Here is a 14,908-nt window from a genome sequence, read left to right as displayed (position 1 = left end):
TCTCTGTCTCCCTCTGTCTCTCTCTGTCTCTCTCTGCCTCTCTCTGTCTCTCTTTCTCTCTCTCTTTCTCTCTCTCTGCCTCTCTCTCCCTCTATCTGCCTCTCTCTGTCTCTCTCTACTTCTCTCTGTCTCTCTCTGTCTCTTTCTGTCCCTCTCTGCCTCTTTCTGTCCCTCTCTGTCTCCCCTTGCCACTCTCTGTCTCCCTCTGTCTCTCTCTGTCTCTCTCCGCCTCTCTCCGTCTCTCTCTGTCTCTCTCTGTCTTTCTCCGTCTCTCTCTGTCTGTCTTGAGCATTAGCTTTCTGCCGCTCTCCGTTCTCTCTGGCTCTCTTTGTTTCTCTGTCTCTCTCTGTCACTCTCTGTCTCTCTCTCTCTGTCTCTGTCTCTCTCTGTCTCTCTCCGCCTCTCTCGGTCTCTCTCCGTCTCTGTCTCTTTCTGTCCCTCTCTGTCTCTCCTTGCCTCTCTCTCTCTGTCTCTGTCTCTCTCCGTCTATGTCTCTTTCTGTCTCTTTCCGTCTCTGTCCCTCTCTGTCTCTCTTTGCCTCTCTCTGTCTCTCTCTCCCTCTCGCCGTCTCTCTCTATCTGCCTCTCTCTGTCCCTCTCTGTCTCTCTCTATCTCTCGCTGTTTCTCTCTACTTCTCTCTGTCTCTCTCTCTCTCTTTCTGTCCCTCTGTCTCTCCTTGCCTCTCTGTCTCTCTCCGTCTCTCTCTGTCTCTCTCTCTCTCTGTCTGTCTCCGTCTCTGTCTATCTGCCTCTCTCTGTCCCTCTCTGTCCCGCTCTGACTTTCTCTGTCTTTCTCTGTCTTCCTCGGTGTCTCTCTGTCCCTCTCTGTCTCTCTCCATCTCTCGCTGTTTCTCTCTACTTCTCTCTGTCTCTCTCTCTCTCTCTTTCTGTCCCTCTCTGTCTCTCCTTGCCTCTCTCTGTCTCCCTCTGTCTCTCTCTGTCTCTCTCCGCCTCTCTCCGTCTCTCTCTGTCTCTCTCTGTCTGTCTCTGTCTCTCTCCGCCTCTCTCCGTCTCTCTCTGTCTCTCTCCGCCTCTCTACGTCTCTCTCTGTCTCTCTCTGTCTCTCTCCGTCTCTCTCTGCCTGTCTTGATCATTAGCTTTCTGCCGCTCTCCGTTCTCTCCGCCTCTCTCGGTCTCTCTCCGTCTCTCTCTCTGTCTCTCTCTGTCTGTCTTGATCATTAGCTTTCTGCCGCTCTCCGTTCTCTCCGCCTCTCTCGGTCTCTCTCCGCCTCTCTCTCTGTCTCTCTCAGCCTCTCTCCGTCTTTCTGTCTCTCTCTCTCTCTCTAAGTCTCTCTCTATCTGCCTCTCTCTCTCCCTCTCTATCTCTCTCTATCTCTCGCTGTTTCTCTCTACTTTTCTCTGTCTCTCTCTGTCTCCTTCTGTCTCTCTCTGTCTCTCCTTGCCTCTCTCTGTCTCTCTCTGTGTATCTCTGTCTCTCTCTGTCTCTCTCTGCCTCTCTCGGTCTCCCTCTGTCTCTCTCTCCCTCTCTCCGTCTTTCTCTATCTGCCTCTCTCTGTCCCCCTCTCCCTCTCTCTCTCCCTCTCTGTCTCTCTCTGTCTCTCTCTGTCTCTCTCCGCCTCTCTCCGTCTCTCTCTGTCTCTCTCTGTCTCTCTCCGTCTCTCTCTGTCTCTCTCTGTCTCTCTCTCTCTCTGTCTGTCTCCGTCTCTGTCTATCTGCCTCTCTCTGTCCCTCTCTGTCCCGCTCGGACTTTCTCTGTCTTTCTCGGTGTCTCTCTGTCACTCTCTGTCTCTCTCCATCTCTCGCTGTTTCTCTCTCCTTCTCTCTGTCCCTCTCTTTCTCTTTCTGTCCCTCTCTGTCTCTCCTTGCCTCTCTCTGTCTCCCTCTGTCTCTCTCTGTCTCTCTCCGCCTCTCTCCGTCTCTCTCTGTCTCTCTCTGGCTCTCTCCGTCTCTTTCTGTCTCTCTCCGTCTCTGTCTCTTTCTGTCTCTCTCCGTCTCTGTCCCTCTCTGTCTCTCCTTGCCTCTCTCTGACTCTCTCTGTCTGTCCCTGCCTCTCTCTAACTCTCTGTCTCTCTCTGTCTCTCTCTGTCTCTATCTGTCTCTCTCTCTGTCTCCCTCTGTCTCTCTCTGTCTCTCTCTGTCTCTCTCTCCCTCTCGCCGTCTCTCTCTATCTGCCTCTCTCTGTCCCTCTCTGTCTCTCTCTATCTCTCCCTGTTTCTCTCTACTTCTCTCTGTCTCTCTCTGTCTCTCCCGGTCTCTGTCTCTACCCTCCTGTCTCTCTCTCCCTCTCTGACTTTCTCTGTCTTTCTCGGTGTCTCTCTGTCACTCTCTGTCTCGCTCTATCTCTCGCTGTTTCTCTCTACTTGTCTCTGTCTCTCTCTCCCTCTCTCCGTCTCTCTCTATCTGCCCCTCTCTGTCCCTCTCTATCTCTCTCTATCTCTCGCTGTTTCTCTCTACTTTTCTCTGTCTCTCTCTGTCTCCTTGTGTCCCTCTCCATCTCTCCTTGCCTCTCTCTGTGTCTCTCTGTCTCTCTCTGTCTCTCTCTATCTCTCTCTGCCTCTCTCTGTCTCTCTTTCTCTCTCTCTGCCTCTCTCTCCCTCTATCTGCCTCTCTCTGTCTCTCTCTACTTCTCTCTGTCTCTCTCTGTCTCTTTCTGTCCCTCTCTGCCTCTTTCTGTCCCTCTCTGTCTCTCTCTGTCTCTCTCCATCTCTCTCTGTCTCTCTCTCTCTCTGTCTGTCTCCGTCTCTGTCTATCTCTCGCTGTTTCTCTCTACTTCTCTCTGTCTCTCTCTCTCTCTTTCTGTCCCTCTCTGTCTCTCGTTGCCTCTCCCTGTCCCTCTCTGACTTTCTCTGTCTTTCTCGGTGTCTCTCTGTCACTCTCTGTCTCTCTCTATCTCTCGCTGTTTCTCTCTACTTGTCTCTGTCTCTCTCTGTCTCTTTCTGTCCCTCTCTGTCTCTCTCTGTCTCTTTCTGTCCCTCTCTGTCTCTCCTTGCCTCTCTCTGTCTCTCTCTGTATTCCGCCTCTCTCCGTCTCTCTCTGTCTCTCTCTCCCTCTCTCCGTCTCTCTCTATCTGCCCCTCTCTGTCCCTCTCTATCTCTCTCTATCTCTCGCTGTTTCTCTCTAGTTTTCTCTGTCTCTCTCTGTCTCCTTGTGTCCCTGTCTATCTCTTCTTGCCTCTCTCTGTGTCTCTCTGTCTCCCTCTGTCTCTCTCTGTCTCTCTCTGCCTCTCTCTGTCTCTCTTTCTCTCTCTCTTTCTCTCTCTCTGCCTCTCTCTCCCTCTATCTGCCTCTCTCTGTCTCTCTCTACTTTTCTCTGTCTCTCTCTGTCTCCTTGTGTCCCTCTCTATCTCTTCTTGCCTCTCTCTGTGTCTCTCTGTCTCCCTCTGTCTCTCTCTGTCTCTCTCTGCCTCTCTCTGTCTCTCTTTCTCTCTCTCTTTCTCTCTCTCTGCCTCTCTCTCCCTCTATCTGCCTCTCTCTGTCTCTCTCTACTTCTCTCTGTCTCTCTCTGTCTCTTTCTGTCCCTCTCTGCCTCTTTCTGTCCCTCTCTGTCTCCCCTTGCCACTCTCTGTCTCCCTCTGTCTCTCTCTGTCTCTCTCCGCCTCTCTCCGTCTCTCTCTGTCTCTCTCTGTCTTTCTCCGTCTCTCTCTGTCTGTCTTGAGCATTAGCTTTCTGCCGCTCTCCGTTCTCTCTGGCTCTCTTTGTTTCTCTGTCTCTCTCTGTCACTCTCTGTCTCTCTCTCTCTGTCTCTGTCTCTCTCTGTCTCTCTCCGCCTCTCTCGGTCTCTCTCCGTCTCTGTCTCTTTCTGTCCCTCTCTGTCTCTCCTTGCCTCTCTCTCTCTGTCTCTGTCTCTCTCCGTCTATGTCTCTTTCTGTCTCTTTCCGTCTCTGTCCCTCTCTGTCTCTCTTTGCCTCTCTCTGTCTCTCTCTCCCTCTCGCCGTCTCTCTCTATCTGCCTCTCTCTGTCCCTCTCTGTCTCTCTCTATCTCTCCCTGTTTCTCTCTACTTCTCTCTGTCTCTCTCTGTCTCTCCCGATCTCTGTCTCTACCCTCCTGTCTCTCTCTCCCTCTCTCCGTCTCTCTCTATCTGTCTCTCTCTGTCTCTTTCTGTCTATCTCTGTCTCTCTCTGTCCCTCTCTGACTTTCTCTGTCTTTCTCGGTGTCTCTCTGTCACTGTCTGTCTCTCTCTATCTCTCGCTGTTTCTCTCTACTTCTCTCTGTCTCTCTCTGTCTCTTTCTCTCCCTCTCTGTCTCTCTCTGTCTCTTTCTGTCCCTCTCTGTCTCTCCTTGCCTCTCTCTGTCTCTCTCTGTATTCCGCCTCTCTCCGTCTCTCTCTGTCTCTCTCTCCCTCTCTCCGTCTCTCTCTATCTGCCCCTCTCTGTCCCTCTCTATCTCTCTCTATCTCTCGCTGTTTCTCTCTACTTTTCTCTGTCTCTCTCTGTCTCCTTGTGTCCCTCTCTATCTCTCCTTGCCTCTCTCTGTGTCTCACTGTCTCTCTCTGTCTCTCTCTGTCTCTCTCTGCCTCTCTCTGTCTCTCTCTGTCTTTCTCCGTCTCTCTCTGTCTGTCTTGATCATTAGCTTTCTGCCGCTCTCCGTCTCTCTCTATCTGCCTCTCTCTGTCCCTCTCTACTTCTCTCTGTCTCTCTCTGTCTCTTTCTGTCCCTCTCTGTCTCTCCTTGCATCTCTCTGTCTCCCTCTGTCTCTCTCTGTCTCTCTCCGCCTCTCTCCGTCTCTCTCTGTCTCTCTCTGTCTCTCTCCGCCTCTCTCGGTCTCTCTCCGTCTCTCTCTGGCTCTCTCCGTCTCTCTCTCTCTGTCTGTCTCCGTCTCTGTCTATCTGACTCTCTCTGTCCCTCTCTGTCCCGCTCGGACCTTCTCTGTCTTTCTCGGTGTCTCTCTGTCACTCTCTGTCTCTCTCCATCTCTCGCTGTTTCTCTCTACTTCTCTCTGTCCCTCTCTCTCTCTTTCTGTCCCTCTCTGTCTCCCTCTGTCTCTCTCTGTCTCTCTCCGCCTCTCTCCGTCTCTCTCTGTCTCTCTCTGGCTCTCTCCGTCTCTCTCTGTCTCTCTCCGTCTCTGTCTCTTTCTGTCTCTTTCCGTCTCTGTCCCTCTCTGTCTCTCCTTGCCTCTCTCTGTCTCTCTCTGTCTGTTCCTGCCTCTCTCTAACTCTCCGTCTCTCTCTGTCTCTTTCTGTCTCTATCTGTCTCTCTCTGTCTCCCTCTGTCTCTCTCTGTCTCTCTCTGTCTCTCTCTCCCTCTCGCCGTCTCTCTCTATCTGCCTCTCTCTGTCCCTCTCTGTCTCTCTCTATCTCTCCCTGTTTCTCTCTACTTCTCTCTGTCTCTCTCTCTCTCTCTCTCTTTCTGTCCCTCTCTGTCTCTCCTTGCCTCTCTCGGTCTCCCTCTGTCTCTCTCTGTCTCTCTCCGCCTCTCTCCGTCTCTCTCTGTCTCTCTCTGTCTGTCTCTGTCTCTCTCCGCCTCTCTCCGTCTCTCTCTGTCTCTCTCCGCCTCTCTACGTCTCTCTCTGTCTCTCTCTGTCTCTCTCCGTCTCTCTCTGTCTGTCTTGATCATTAGCTTTCTGCCGCTCTCCGTTCTCTCCGCCTCTCTCGGTCTCTCTCCGTCTCTCTCTCTGTCTCTCTCTGTCTGTCTTGATCATTAGCTTTCTGCCGCTCTCCGTTCTCTCCGCCTCTCTCGGTCTCTCTCCGCCTCTCTCTCTGTCTCTCTCAGCCTCTCTCCGTCTCTCTCTGTCTCTCTCTCTCTCTCTCTATGTCTCTCTCTATCTGCCCCTCTCTCTCCCTCTCTATCTCTCTCTATCCCTCGCTGTTTCTCTCTACTTTTCTCTGTCTCTCTCTGTCTCCTTCTGTCCCTCTCTGTCTCTCTCTGTGTCTCTCTGTCTCTCTCTGTCTCTCTCTCTGCCTCTCTCGGTCTCCCTCTGTCTCTCTCTCCCTCTCTCCGTCTTTCTCTATCTGCCTCTCTCTGTCCCCCTCTGTCTCTCTCTGTCCCTCTCTGTCTCTCTCTGTCTCTTTCTGTCTCTCTCTGTCTCTCCCGGTCTCTGTCTCTACCCTCCTGTCTCTCTCTCCCTCTCTCCGTCTCTCTCTATCTGTCTCTCTCTGTCTCTTTCTGTCTATCTCTGTCTCTTTCTGTCCCTCTCTGACTTTCTCTGTCTTTCTCGGTGTCTCTCTGTCACTCTCTGTCTCTCTCTATCTCTCGCTGTTTCTCTCTACTTGTCTCTGTCTCTCTCTGTCTCTTTCTGTCCCTCTCTGTCTCTCTCTGTCTCTTTCTGTCCCTCTCTGTCTCTCCTTGCCTCTCTCTGTCTCTCTCTGTATTCCGCCTCTCTCCGTCTCTCTCTGTCTCTCTCTCCCTCTCTCCGTCTCTCTCTATCTGCCTCTCTCTGTCCCTCTCTATCTCTCTCTATCTCTCGCTGTTTCTCTCTACTTTTCTCTGTCTCTCTCTGTCTCCTTGTGTCCCTCTCTATCTCTCCTTGCCTCTCTCTGTGTCTCTCTGTCTCCCTCTGTCTCTCTCTGTCTCTCTCTGCCTCTCTCTGTCTCTCTTTCTCTCTCTCTTTCTCTCTCTCTGCCTCTCTCTCCCTCTATCTGCCTCTCTCTGTCTCTCTCTACTTCTCTCTGTCTCTCTCTGTCTCTTTCTGTCCCTCTCTGCCTCTTTCTGTCCCTCTCTGTCTCCCCTTGCCACTCTCTGTCTCCGTCTGTCTCTCTCTGTCTCTCTCCGCCTCTCTCCGTCTCTCTCTGTCTCTCTCTGTCTTTCTCCGTCTCTCTCTGTCTGTCTTGATCATTAGCTTTCTGCCGCTCTCCGTCTCTCTCCATCTGCCTCTCTCTGTCCCTCTTTACTTCTCTCTGTCTCTCTCTGTCTCTTTCTGTCCCTCTCTGCCTCTTTTTGTCCCTCTCTGTCTCTCCTTGCCTCTCTCTGTCTCCCTCTGTCTCTCTCTATCTCTCGCTGTTTCTCTCTACTTTTCTCTGTCTCTCTCTGTCTCCTTGTGTCCCTCTCCATCTCTCCTTGCCTCTCTCTGTGTCTCTCTGTCTCTCTCTGTCTCTCTCTGTCTCTCTCTGCCTCTCTCTGTCTCTCTTTCTCTCTCTCTGCCTCTCTCTCCCTCTATCTGCCTCTCTCTGTCTCTCTCTACTACTCTCTGTCTCTCTCTGTCTCTTTCTGTCCCTCTCTGCCTCTTTCTGTCCCTCTCTGTCTCCCCTTGCCTCTCTCTGTCTCCCTCTGTCTCTCTCTGTCTCTCTCCGCCTCTCTCCGTCTCTCTCTGTCTCTCTCTTTCTTTCTCCGTCTCTCTCTGTCTGTCTTGAGCATTAGCTTTCTGCCGCTCTCCGTTCTCTCTGGCTCTCTTTGTTTCTCTGTCTCTCTCTGTCACTCTCTGTCTCTCTCTCTCTGTCTCTGTCTCTCTCTGTCTCTCTCCGCCTCTCTCGGTCTCTCTCCGTCTCTCTCTCTGTCTGTCTCCTTCTCTCTCTATCTGCCTCTCTCTGTCCCTCTATGTCTCTTTCTGTCTCTCTCCGTCTCTGTCTCTTTCTGTCCCTCTCTGTCTCTCCTTGCCTCGCTCTCTCTGTCTCTGTCTCTCTCTGTCTCTCTCCGCCTCTCTCGGTCTCTCTCCGTCTCTCTCTGGCTCTCTCCGTCTTTCTCTCTCTGTCTGTCTCCGTCTCTGTCTATCTGCCTCTCTCTGTCCCTCTCTGTCCCGCTCGGACTTTCTCTGTCTTTCTCGGTGTCTCTCTGTCACTCTCTGTCTCTCTCCATCTCTCGCTGTTTCTCTCTACTTCTCTCTGTCCCTCTCTCTCTCTTTCTGTCCCTCTCTGTCTCTCCTTGCCTCTCTCTGTCTCCCTCTGTCTCTCTCTGTCTCTCTCCGCCTCTCTCCGTCTCTCTCTGTCTCTCTCTGGCTCTCTCCGTCTCCCTCTGTCTCTCTCCGTCTATGTCTCTTTCTGTCTCTTTCCGTCTCTGTCCCTCTCTGTCTCTCTTTGCCTCTCTCTGTCTCTCTCCGTCTGTTCCTGCCTCTCTCTAACTCTCTGTCTCTCTCTGTCTCTTTCTGTCTCTATCTGTCTCTCTCTGTCTCCCTCTGTCTCTCTCTGTCTCTCTCTGTCTCTCTCTCCCTCTCGCCGTCTCTCTCTATCTGCCTCTCTCTGTCCCTCTCTACTTCTCTCTGTCTATCTCTGTCTCTTTCTGTCCCTCTCTGTCTCTCCTTGAATCTCTCTGTCTCCCTCTGTCTCTCTCTGTCTCTCTCCGCCTCTCTCCGTCTCTCTCTGTCTCTCTCTGTCTCTCTCCGTCTCTCTCTGTCTGTCTTGATCATTAGCTTTCTGCCGCTCTCCGTTCTCTCTGGTTCTCTTTGTTTCTCTATCTCTCTCTGTCTCTCTCTCCCTCTCTCCGTCTCTCTCTATCACCCTCTCTCTGTCCCTCTCTGTCTCTCTGTTGGAAGAATGTTCTGGATCGGAGGGGATCGGTGTGGGTGGGTTTGAGCAGTCCAAAAAAAAATAGATAACCGGTTACACGGCACGTCACTTATTTATTGACTTACAAAAAATTAATTAACTTTAATAACTAATGAAATATAAATGCCTCAATAATGAGCGGTGCTTTATAATTCGATTATCAATATTTGAGCGGTCTAGAACAATTTGAAGAATATCCGAAACACAGATAGACACGTGTTGCTTCTACTGAATCCCGGACGAAAGTGAACGAGCGAGGCTGCCCGATCGCTCAATCGGACGATTTCGAGGGGCCTCGAGGTCGGTGGTGGGGCATCCCCCTTATGCCGGATGGCTGTGAGCGGTCCAGAAAGTGGCGCCCCATCACCCAAAAAATGTGAAATAGGCCCTTAGTAACAACCGGGTTGTTATGGTTTGGCCTGACGGTGAGCAGGCGTTAGTGTTAGTAATGGAATCCTGGTCGGCTTCCAGGAATTCCAACATCCTCCCCAGCCGTCAGCAACTTGAGTGTAGCTGTCGATGAACAATATGACCTAAAACAAAAATTTGGGAATCAAAAATATTCACAGAGCGTATGCTGGGTGGATCACCCTGTAGCTGTCCGAAGAGCTGATCCTTGGTGTGCTGGCTAAGCTTGGAATCATCCGAGACGTTGGGGGGGGGGTCGTAAATCCCGTCCAATCCGGGTGACTCCATCCTCACGGTGGACCTCGCTGATCGTGCCGGGTCGTAAATCCGTCAGGGTTGACGAAGTCCAGGTGAAGGCCAATGAGCTGACGAGCTGTAGCGCTGAGATGTGGTTCTAGGTCCTTGACGTCGGTACTGGCAGGAGTACGAGCTTAACGATGGGGCGCGTTAACGTCGCCTGAGCGGTCCGGAGTGTGACTACTCGCGTAAGCCCATCCTTGCCAGGGTGAAGAGCGGTCACTCGGGCGAGAGGCCACTTTGATGGAGGAAACCTCTCGTCCGTGAGTAGGACTAAAGAGCCGACGTTGATGTCGTGAGTTGGGTGGTACCACTTGGATATGGCCTGTAGACGTTGGAGATATCCTGTGGACCATCTCTTCCAGAACCCTTGGAGTTTTTGTTGGATGAGCTGCCATCGGGAGAGTCTAGAGATGTTAAGATTCTCCAGTGATGGCTCTGGAAGAGTCGTAGGAGCCTGGCCTATAAGGAAATGCCCTGGTGTCAGAGCCGAGCAGTCATCAGGATCATCAGTGAGCGGTTCAAGCGGCCGTGAGTTGAGAACTGCCTCAACTTGGGTGAGCAAGGTGGTAAGTTCCTCGAAGGTGAGCAGGTCCTCCCCAATAGTCCGGGTGAGATGATATTTCACCGACTTCACTGCCGCCTCCCATTTGCCTCCGAAGTGTGGTGCGCTTGGAGGGTTGAAGGACCATTGAGTCCCATCTTGAATGAGGAGCTGGGCGAGCTGTCGAGATTTGGATGATCCTGCTATGAATAGCCTCCTGAGCTCCCTATCAGCGCCGAGAAAGGTGGTACCGCAGTCGCTGAATAAGGTGTGAGCGATCCCGCGCCGACTGGAGAAACGTCTGTATGCCGCTAGGAATGTATCAGCTGAGTAGTCTGATACTACCTCGAGATGCACGGCTGAGGTGGTCATACAGACAAAGATAGCCAACCATCCCTTGTATGACTTGTGGCCCCGTCCCTTCCAGGACCGGAGCGATATGGGGCCGGCGTAATCAACCCCCGTGTTGAGAAAGGCGCGAGCGGGGGTGAGTCGGGCTGGTGGCAGCTGTCCCATGAGCTGTTGAGCACGTATCCCACGTTGTCGAGCGCACTTCACGCATTTAAGGATGAAGGAGCGTACTGGAGCTCGGCCTCCGAGGATCCAGTAAGCTGTCCTGAGCTGACGAAGAGTGAGCTGTGTCCCGCCGTGAAGTGTCCTTAGGTGAGCTTGGCTTATCAGCAAGCGAGCCAGTTGCGATTCCTTTGGGATGATTGCTTGATTTTTGCTCTCGGGGTCGAGCTGTGCGAACCTGAGCCGTCCACCAACACGCAGGATCCCTTGACGATCGATAAACGGGGTGAGCTTGGTGAGCGGATGGGACCTGGTGAATTTCTCCCCGCGAGAGATGATCCGTAGTTCCTCCCTGAAATGAGCTGTCTGGGTGAGCTTGATCCAAAGGAGCCGTGCGTCTTCCAGTTCGCTGAGCGTGAGCGGATAATGGAGTGACGTATTAGGAACCCTCCTAAGCCGAGCGATGAACCTTGAGCAGATCGCGGTGATCCGAAGTAGTCGGTTGAACGAAGAGAACTTATCGATGAGATCCCAAATAGCTATTTGCTGAGCGGCGCCGTAGTAAATCTGACCCGGTTTCTCTTCGAGGTCCACATTGAGGTCCCTTTCTAGAACGTGAGTTGGCCAAGATGAGCTATCCTGTTGTAGCCATGGTGGGCCTGTCCACCACAGCTTATGTGCAGCTAACTGTTGCGCGGTGAGACCTCGAGAAGCACAATCTGCTGGATTCTCCTTGCCAGGCACCAGCCTCCAGTGACTTGGCTGAGTTAGCTCTTGGATAAGAGCGACACGATTCCTCACGAATTCTTTCCATCGTGATGGGTGGGAGCTGATCCATGTGAGTGTTACGGAGGAATCCGTCCAGAGGTATGTGGGCGCTGCGCTGAGGTTGAGCTGATCCTGAACGTAACGTATGAGCTTGGCTAGGAGCAGGGCAGCCGTAAGTTCCAGGCGTGGGATGGTCAGCCGTTCGAGCGGGGCTACTTTAGTCTTGGAGCAGACGAGCGTTATACCATTTCCAGGTAGGTGCGGAACCTTCAGGTAAATGACAGCAGCCATAGCCACCTGAGATGCGTCGGAGAATCCATGGACTTCCACGTCGAAGCCCTTGAGCAGTCCTAGCCATCGTGGCACGGTGACCTCCGACAACTGGTTGAGCTCATCCCTGAACTGTCGCCATCGATGCGCTGTTGTCGGGGAAACTGGGTCATCCCATCCCAGTTTCTCAATCCAGAGCGCCTGTAGTAGTATCTTCGCTCGTACCACCACTGGCGCGAGGAAGCCAAGTGGGTCGAAGAGCTGAGCGGTTTCCGACAGAATGATTCGTTTTGAGATGGAGTTGGTTTCAGGCCGAGCGATGGAGAACGTGAAGCTGTCCGTGCCTGGGTGCCATGAGACTCCTAAGATCTTGGTGATCGAGTCCTCGATCACCTTTTGATCGTGGGAGGTGCTGTCCAACCTGAGTGTGCTGAGCAGACCTGCACTGTTGGAGTGCCATTTTGCCAACGGGAAGCCGCCTGATTGGCAAAGTTGAGTCACGTGATGAGCGGTCTTGAGTAACTCCTCCTCCGAGTCAGCACCTCCGCAAATATCATCTACATATCGTCCTTTCGTGAGCGGCTCCACGGCGAGAGGATAGTTACTGCCCTCGTCCTCCACGAGCTGGTTCAAGACACGTATGGAAAGAAATGGAGCGGATCTAGTTCCATACGTGACGGTGGTGAGCTGATATGTTGTGACGTTCCCATTTGCATCGGCCCAAAGTATCTGTTGGAGCGGCCAATCATCCTGATGTACTCCGATTTGGCGGAACATCTTGGTGATGTCCGTCATGAAGATGAGCTTATGCCGTCGAGTGAAGAGCAGTACATCAGCAATGTCTCTCTGGAGTTTGGCTCCAGTATGCATAATCTCATTGAGCGTCTGCCCCGAGCTGGTCTTATGGGAGCCGTTGAACACGACTCTCATCTTAGTCGTCTCGCTGCTGGTTCGGACGACACCGTGGTGAGGAAAGAAATATTCCGGAGAAGTGACAGCCTGAGCGGAGTACGAGCTATTCGGGACCCTCAACCCTCCTGAAGCCGGAGCTTCATGTGCTAAGGTCGTCCCGAGAGCTGTGTACTCCCCCATACGCTGTCGATGAGCTGTCTGAGTGAGCTGTCCGGAGACCCGGCGCATATGGCCAAGGGCTTCATATTCCTTGAGGAAGTCTGTATAGAGTTGATGGTATTCCTCATCACGGGAGAACTTCCGGAGCAGTCGGTGAAGGCATGCGAGCGCTGACGTTCGTGAATCCCCAAGCACTGAGGGCGGAGCCTTGAGCGGTAACCGGACAATGTAACATCCGGAGCAGTCCCTGGTGTGTGTCCGCCGAAAGTGTTCCTCGCATTGAGCTTCCTCGTCGGTGAGTTGTATCTCTGAAGTCTCAGGAACCTCTTCCTGGACCCAGAACCTGGTGAGTAAGCCATCGAGGTCCTCATTGGATACCGCCAGGTGAGCTGTGGCCGTGTGAGCTAACGCAACACTTTCAGTGGGCCCGAAGATGACCCATCCGAGTCGGGTGAGCTGAGCCGATGGTGATCCTGGGTCATGTGTAATGACCTCTGGCAGGATGAGCTGACCGTAGACGTCAGCACCAAGTAAGACGTCAATTGGTGCTGGTGCTTGGAAGCTGGGATCAGCGAGTTGTAACCCTTCAAGATGATCCCACTTGAGCTGTCCGGGTGTAAACGTCGGTAACGATGTGGTGAGCTGGCTGAGAGCATAAGCCGTGACTCTCAGCTGAAATGAAGAATGAGTGGACTGTATAGTGAGCGGTACCTTGCCTAGTGCCGGCCCAGATGCCGAGTTTCCGATTCCGGAAATAAGTAGTGAAGTCTTGGACCGGGTAAGTCCGAGACGACGCACAATCTGGTCCCCAATAAGAGATATCTCTGATCCTGGGTCGATGAGCAGACGAATGCGGTGAGCGGCTCCATCTGGGCACACGAGATAAGCTAGACTCGTAGCCAGAAGTACCCCAGGACGGCAACCAGTAATTCCAGAATCGAGCTGACGAGCTGAGCACGAAACGGCAATCTGTCCGGATGACCTTCATTCCGCAGATGTGGAAGGTCTGGGCTCAGAGGTCTTCACAGTAGTGACCCCATCCCCGTAGGTGTACGTGACCATTGGTACCCCAGATGGTCGAGCTGATGACGATGCAGCTTGGTTTTGAGCAGTACCTTGAGCGGTCCTAGAAGATGGCCTTTGACTGGGCTTAGGTGGAGCTGTGGTCGAGGTGGAGTGTAGCATCGTATGATGGAGACCTCCACAGAGCTGGCATCTCGTCTGCGATCTGCAGTCCTTGACTGAATGACGACCGAGACAGTTGTAGCAGAGATAGTACCTTTCCACTATCTCCCGACGAGCTGGACCGTTGAGCTGACGAAATGATGTGCAGGTTGACAGATAGTGGTCTGCCTGACACATTGAGCAGGGGTACGTCACTTTCCCTGATGAGGTGTTCCTGGGAGTTGGCCTGGTCTGCTGTGGCTGTGGAGCAGCTGCATGATGCACCTTGACCGACAGGGGAGGCCTTCTTGAGCTGACAGTAGTAGGCCTCGTAGCCTGATCCGTAGAGCGAGCGGGCGTATTAATCTCCATGCTCTCCATGGCACGAGCTCTCCCGGTGAGGAAGTCCTTGAAAGCTGAGAAGCTGGGGAAGTCGGTGGACGACCCGACTTTCACTTCCCATGCTTCTCGGAGCTTCGAGCTGAGCCGTTTGGATACCACGTAGACGAGGACCTGATCCCAATGAGCAGTCGGTGACCCTAATGCCTCCAGAGCGTTCAATGCTTCGGCGACAGTGGTCAATAGAGTGTTTAACTCTCGAGCACTGTGAGCGGTCATCCCTGGTGGGTTGAGTAGGCGCTCGAGCTGCGCCGAGACGAGGAGGCGCTTATTTTCATAGCGCGTAAGGAGCAGTTCCCAAGCAGAGGCAAATGAGTCATCAGAGATGGCGATGTTGGAGATGATTCGAGCTGGCTCATCCTTGAGGCTCGTCCTCAAGTAATGCATCTTCTCCACGTTTGGAATATCTGGGGTTGAGCCGACCAGTGAGCTGAACAAATCTCGGAAGGACCTCCATTCCGAGAATACCCCAGAATATTTGGGAAGAGCAATTTCTGGCAGGCACCTTTTAGCCGTTGAAGGTTGAGCTGTTCCCCCTGCGGCAGAGCGACGTGAGCCGGTGGACACCCCCTTCCTGTCTATGAGCTGAACCAGAATCCCCTTGGCCTCGTGATAGTGTACGATGGTCCGATCAAAGAGGCTGTCCTTGAAGTATGACAACTCCAAGACGTTGTCCACCTTCGCGCTCCCACCGACGAGCTTCTCATGAGTGGCCTCGAACTTCTCCCAATAAGTTTCGAGGATATCCAGCTTGGCATGTAGGGATGTTATGGTGAGCTGGTCCACCTCATTATCGAGCAGTTCGTTATGCACCCTTTCGATGAATGCACCTCTCGATGTGTTCAGCCCCAGGGTAACCTCAAAGGAGGCCATAGCTGACAGCTGTGACTGAGCGGTGCCAATGGGAATGATTCCCAAAAAATTACCAGAACGTGGTTTTGCTGACGATGATCCGGAAAAATATTCCAGAATCCCAGATGAGCGGATCCCTATCTGAACGGCAGGAGCAGGCCCTCGATGATGGAGGGTCGGTACTGTCGAATGGTAGGAGCGGGCCCTGGTTGTGGTGAGACGGCACTATCAAGTGCCGGTGGCGCTCGG

The 14,908-nt window shown here is 52.9% G+C and overlaps 1 protein-coding gene across 1 annotated transcript; it reads right to left on the bottom strand.

Annotated features, from left to right (window-relative positions):
- Positions 1-9,175: 9,175 nt before the first annotated feature.
- LOC135164768 (uncharacterized) lies at positions 9,176-14,680 on the bottom strand. The gene is made up of 2 exons (XM_064125424.1): positions 13,271-14,680; positions 9,176-13,213 (listed from the first exon to the last, which is right to left on the bottom strand). The coding sequence occupies exons 1-2, from the start codon at positions 14,678-14,680 to the stop codon at positions 9,176-9,178; spliced, it is 5,448 nt and encodes a 1,815-aa protein (XP_063981494.1).
- Between the last annotated feature and the right edge of the window lie 228 nt (positions 14,681-14,908).

The sequence above is a fragment of the Diachasmimorpha longicaudata genome, chromosome 7 (genome assembly GCF_034640455.1).
Source record: "Diachasmimorpha longicaudata isolate KC_UGA_2023 chromosome 7, iyDiaLong2, whole genome shotgun sequence".
NCBI classification, from domain to species: Eukaryota; Metazoa; Arthropoda; class Insecta; order Hymenoptera; family Braconidae; genus Diachasmimorpha; species Diachasmimorpha longicaudata.
The sequence above is the reverse complement of the archived record's forward strand: the minus strand, read 5'-3'. Positions and strand labels throughout refer to the sequence as shown.